A 6,173-nucleotide genomic window follows, 5' to 3' on the forward strand; every position below is an offset into this window, starting at 1 on the left:
AGGTAAACACACACACAGGTAAACACACACACAGGTAAACACACACAGGTAAACACACACAGGTAAACGCACAGGCACAGGTTTAATCAACCAATCAAAGCCCACTGAGATCACAGATCTCTCTTTCATTGGAGGCCTGGGCCTGAAGGCAGCCAAAATTCATTATTTTCTCCTCAACAGGACCAGAACTCCTACCCCGCTCCTCCACGCGGCTCAGGTCCTGCTAACGTCCTGACGTCTGGGTCCGGGAACAACCCCATGGCCGCATCGCACGGGGTGAACGCCATGGCAGGAAACGCTGTGTACCAAACGAACCAGGCTGTGATGGCGGCGGCGCTGAAACAACAGCAGCAGCAACAGCAGATGCTGGAGCAACAGAAGAAGAAGCAGCAGTACCTGCAGAGACAGCAGCTCATGGCCGAACAGGTAAGGCTCCGAGATTCCTGCAGGTGCTTGTTTCTCTTCCTTTGTCATATCTCATCTCAAACACCAGATGGAGCTGTTGGGTTTTATAAAGTCAGAGCTGAAGGAGGTGAAATTGTCAAAGAAACTGTTTCCTAAACATCATAAATAATTTATTATTTTATTTATTATCAGTTTAAACATAAATGTTGACTGGAGTTGTGAGAACTGAACATAAAGTTATTGATGGAAGATATAAATTCTTTAAACCCTGTATCTGCTCCCATCTACATGTTTTTAGTCAACTAAGTTGATCTAAAAGACAAAGCTAATAGATAAGGATAGTAAAATTCATTAAAGTGTATTTATATAGCGCCAAGTCACAACAGAAGTGATCCCAGGGCACTGAACAGAAACATTCACATGCAGTAGTCCCAGCCCCCCCGAAATAAGTGAAAAACGGTGAAGTAGGGATAGTACAAGTAGTAAGTAGTTTATTTATTTATACATATACCATATTTTTCAGACTATAAGGAGCAATATTAATGAATGGGTCTGTTTTAATACATAAGGCACACCAGATTATAAGGCTCACTGTTGATTTTTGAGAAAATTAAAGGATTTTAAGTGCACCTTATAGTCTGAAAAATATGGTGTCTTAAGGCATTTTAAACCCCACACTCTTGCAGTGTTCCTAACCATTTTCTAAACTCCTAAACCTTTTAAAAAAATGTTAATTTTAAATGAGTAGTCACCAGAGAAGATGAAGAAGAGATGGAGATGAAGAATTAGCTATCCAGTGATGATGAAGATGATGAGATGAAACCAGGGGCTTTGGCTCCGTCCTTCATAATAAAAGTGTGAGATGTCATCCATTTCCAGAACAGACCCGTTTCATCCATGTGAAAGATGTGTTCAGACCTGTTGCCCCCCCTCGGTGGTCAGATCTTTGAACATTGTGTCAACAAACTCCTCTGCTCCTTTTGCATCAGCGGACGCAGCCTCTCCGTGCAGAGAAACACTTTTTAATCCAAATCGTTTTTGAAGTTTGTCAAACCATCCTTTGCTGGCACTAAATGCAGTTGGTTCGGTGGTTGAATTTGGCGTAATGTTTTTGTGCTTCTAGTGCTTGGTGTATATTTAGTTGATGTTTTTCTTAGTTCATATCTTTGACCTTATTACTGTTTTTCTTTTACATTTTATTGTTTGATGTTACTGGGACCCTGTGTACATAATTTAGTTCCACCACATGTACCACATGGGGTGCAAATGACAAAAAAACATTGAATCCTTGAACCAGGTGGTCGAAGGTCCAGCTTCGGTCCCCCCCCCGCCATGTCTGCCGTGCTGCTGCAAGACGATCATAAAGTTGTTTCACCTTTGTCCAGATGGTGCTGGTATCCAAAGTGGGTTTTTTTTTTTTTTTTTCTGCAATCATGAATCTTCTCTACTAGTGCAGCTTCCATCTTAACAATTGTGCCATAAAGGTGGCCAACATCTGCGTAGGTACGGCCAGCGTTAACTCTGTCCAGAAGTTCCACTTTCTCTTTAATCGTCAGCATCTTCCGCTGGCGTTTTGCCGCCAGAAACTTTTGAACACGCAGAACGTTTGAGAGCCATAACACGGTTGAAGTCCCGCAGGTAAACGGAAGGTTACTGAGCCAATCAGTGCCCAGGGTACTAGTAAGCGCAATGCTCTGTTTCTTAAACAGACATGTCCTGATATGATTTACACTTTCTTGCAAATCTTACATTTGTAAAGTTGAATTTTATTTAAAAAAATATATGTACATTTTCCATGTTACATGAATTAAATTATTCATTTGAAAGGCTGGTTCTTCAGTCATGACTTGACTTTGCAAAAATACTGTTCGGTAGAAAACAAAGGCTGGAGGCACTACAGCACTGAATTAAGGGCAATGTAGTTCTTATGAGTGGCAATTACAGTACAGTGGAGGCTAAATGAAAGAAAACTACAAAATGGCGGCACCTGTCCGAATTATTATTTTTTTGTCATTAGCTTTTTCACAACCACATGAGTACAGTAATATTACTGTACAATCCACAATTGTCTTGTACAATTTTTTAAAATTTATTTAATTATTGTCCACAAACCGCCATAGAGCGAGTACACAGAAGTCGAACCGCGAAGTAGCGAGGGACTAGTGTACATAAAAATTCAATTAGTAAATAATCTATCATTGAACCACATGTTCCGACCCACTGGACCCTGAGTGTGTGAAGCCTTTTCACAGTGTTGTAGTGAAAGATCTGCTAAGTAACTACTGGTGCCGAAAGACAATCAGACTTTTAATCATTGTTTTCTGTTTATTTTCCCCACAAGGCAGCGTAAACACCGAACTGAGGAATACAGAATGATCTGTTTGCTGTGTAAAGTTAATTTACGAGCAGATTTCTGTACCTCTGATGCACATTTACATATTTAGGTCGAGAAGAAAGACGTTCTTGTGCACTCAGCCAAATTATTTACATACTGTATTTGTGTACATGAACATACAACCCCATTTGTGTAAAATGAAAATGCATGCAATTATTTGCAAATTGCATAAACCTTAAAGCAACACATTAAACATTTCAAATATTGAAACTAAGTTGTACTAATATCAGGGGGGGGAATGTTTTTTGGGGGTTTAATGGTAGGGACACATCTGTATAAAGCTGTTCCAGGGGTGGCAAAAGGCTGTAAAAGTCAGTGGTACGAATTCAGATCAGCTGGAGAAGTATTTTGTAATTATGTTGTCAACAGGTGAGTGAAAAATTAAATCCACATTTAGCTGCAGTGTTTGTTCAGTAAACCATGTCCTTTCTGTCTGTGTGGTGTTATGTTTGCACAGGAGATGCAGCGTCAGCAGCAGGAACAGGAGCTGCAGCGACACCGGACCCGACCCCCCCCAAAGTACCAGGACCAGCCAGGACCGCCAGCCAATCAGAACCCTTTCCCACAGCCAGTCGGTCAGTTTACAGGTGGGAGCCCTGAAAACATCCACACTTTACGGAGAACATGTGACCTGCATGAAGCATGTTCAGGGAGTGCAATGCATTCTGGGACGATGATGTACATGGGTTGCAGTGGAGACTAAAACACGATGAGTTGAGGCTAAAACGTTATAATGTTTGACAAAGTTATATTTGTGTTAGTCCTTGTGCAGTTATGAACAATTTCTGGGTGGAAACGATCAAACATGGACTTCTTGTGATGGAAGGCGGAGCTCTGTGCAGCAGAAGCTCTCTCAAGCATTTAACAAGGTTAAGTCAGGTCCTCTGGACGGATTATTATCCGTCCAGAGGACCTGACTTAACCTTGTTACATTTATCAACCTGGATTAGTGAGCATGCATCAGGATATCTCTCATAAGCAGCAGCTTTTCTGTCCGACTCTCCTCTTCATCGTTCAGTCTTCATCATTTTCAGTCACAGGCAGAATCATTTCTTTCTTCTCTGTCAACGCGCTCTGGTTCAAATCAATGGGCTGAACGTCGGACACTGTCCAAATTTAACGTTCAAGCTCAATGGAGCTCGCACTGGAGCAACCTGTTTACATCACTTACCCAAAATGCATTGCAGTGTAATCATGGTGACATATACGTGTTTATACATTATAAACTTGTGTTTCTTTAATTTTTGGTTCTGAACATTCTGTCTGATTCATGACCAGAGAAAGATGCCATTTTAAACCTTTAAATAAATAAAGATTGTTTTCTATCTGGTGTCCACAGCTGAGCGCTTCTGATTAGTGAGCCGAGTTGTTTTATGTTGTAAGATCTGGTTCTGGTAGAGCGGGTTTGGGTCGTGATGTTCAGGACCAACATACACACCTGTGTGTGTGTGTGTGTGTGTGTGTGTGAGTTTAAACGATTCTTGATGCTCACTTGACTGGAAAATAAAAGCACCTGTTCTCACCTGATCAGCTGTTCTCAGCAGATGCTCTGATACATCAGGAGGAACAAATCCTCCCAGCCTCCAACAGGAAGTGATTAAATATTCACTTCCTGTTGCGTTACGACGCCCAACAGATTAAATGTTCAATCATGAAGAACTTTTTTAGTCAACTCCTGTTAGTAATTATTTTATCTGTCATATTAATTATTAACATCTGATGATGGTTGTATTAATGTTTCCATGGCAACCATGCTGTAATTTAAAATTACCCAGCTCCCTTAGCTTTTGATTGACGGCTCACTGAGCCTCTTTCTGGTGTCCACTGGTTCCTCAGAAAAAGACTGGTTCTGATTAGAGCAGGTCTGGGTCATACATCAGGCTGCGGTGGTTTTTACTGGACCGTCTGGACCTCAGTCCCAGGTATATTAAATTCATTCTGGCCGTTTGGGGATGAATTTATACCAAAACCAAGCACTTGGTTCTAATATTCTGCTTCTTGATCTGATTTTAATTAAATTAAAGATTTTGCTTCTTGACTTTTTGGACATTAAAAGTAAAAATGTCTTAATATTTTAAACACAAACTAACTTGTTGTTATGTTTTTGTTTTGTTTTGTCTTCAGCTTCCTCTCAGCCAATGAGCAGTGTCGGGTCCATGGTAGGCCCCACCCCCTCATCTCGTATGTTCTCCCAGAACCAAGGGATGATGGCCATGACTATGGGTCAGGGTGGCGGACCCACTGTGAGTCAGGCTGACATCAGTCTGCCGTCCTGTAGTGGTGGAGGGGACGGCGCTGGCGTGGACGGCCTCTACAACAACATGAACCTTCATCCCACCCACCCACAACAGCAGACGGGCCTGCAGCGCCAGTCTCTCTACAGGCAGAACATCCTGCCCCAGCAACACCTGAAGCCGCAGACCAGCGCCACCCTGCTGAAGCAGCAGCAACTCGCTGCTGCTGCTGCCCGCCTGCCAAACGCCATGCAGGGCACTGTGGGAGGTAATATGGCCAGGTCAATGCAAATGGGTCAGAACACAGCCTGGCAGCAGCAGCTCGCCAACCAGACTCCCACCGGTAACGCCTTCAGCAACCCTTCCAACGCCTTCCACCTGCAGCAGCCTCGGATCCCCAAGATGCCCTCTGGCTCCACCCCCTTTGGTACCAATGTCACTGGACGGCAAATGGCAGGTCTGAACGCTGGGCAGCAGATGATACAAACAAACATGGCTGCTGCCCAGCAGAGGGCGCCTCCCACCCCTCAGAGCCTGAGCCAGCCTATGGCCAATCAGCAGCAGACTCAGCAGCAACAGGCCAATCAGAGTCTGTCCGACCTGGCAGCATTTGGACAGCCGCAGGCCAACGGCCACCAGGGACTGCAGTGTAACCAAGGTTACCAGGTGAGCAGGACAACCAACCAGCAGCAGGTGTCGTTCGGGTACAATGTGGCGTCAGGGAGCTTTGCTGCTGAAAGCGATCTGGTAGACTCGCTGCTAAAGAGCCAGAGCACACAGGAGTGGATGGCTGACCTGGACGAGCTGCTCGCCAGCCACCCGTAGATTCAGAACATCCGAGGCGCCGTCGCCAAGTAAGATTTCTGTTCAGACAGGAAGTCATAGCCGAGGCGCCATAGTCCTGTTTGCTATTAACGTCAAGCAGGTTTGTTTACGTTCCGATCGACTGCTGAGTCCACGGCAGCGTGAAGAAGAAGCTGCTCGAACACCCGGAGGACTCTGGTAAAATTACACGAGTCGGCCAACGTGAAGGACACGTGAACGACACGTTAAATTCCGCTCCTGATGAACTGAAAGCTGCTAAAATAGTGAAAAGCTGAAAAAACTTTAAGAAACCAAAATGTTTTCACAAAAACTTT

General features: G+C 43.9%; 1 protein-coding gene across 1 annotated transcript in view; it reads left to right on the forward strand.

Annotated features, from left to right (window-relative positions):
- Window positions 1-6,173, forward strand: part of maml1 (mastermind-like transcriptional coactivator 1) — a 15,555-nt gene extending 9,382 nt beyond the window's left edge. Inside the window, exons 4-6 of the mRNA XM_037675676.1 lie at window positions 181-426; window positions 3,258-3,387; window positions 4,925-6,173. Coding sequence (XP_037531604.1) covers window positions 181-426; window positions 3,258-3,387; window positions 4,925-5,859 — 1,311 coding nt within the window. The 3' untranslated portion in view covers window positions 5,860-6,173. The remainder of the gene's footprint in view (window positions 1-180; window positions 427-3,257; window positions 3,388-4,924) is intronic.

Source organism: Nematolebias whitei, chromosome 4, assembly GCF_014905685.2.
Source record: "Nematolebias whitei isolate Nwh7 chromosome 4, NemWhi1, whole genome shotgun sequence".
In the NCBI taxonomy this organism is placed as follows: Eukaryota; Metazoa; Chordata; class Actinopteri; order Cyprinodontiformes; family Rivulidae; genus Nematolebias; species Nematolebias whitei.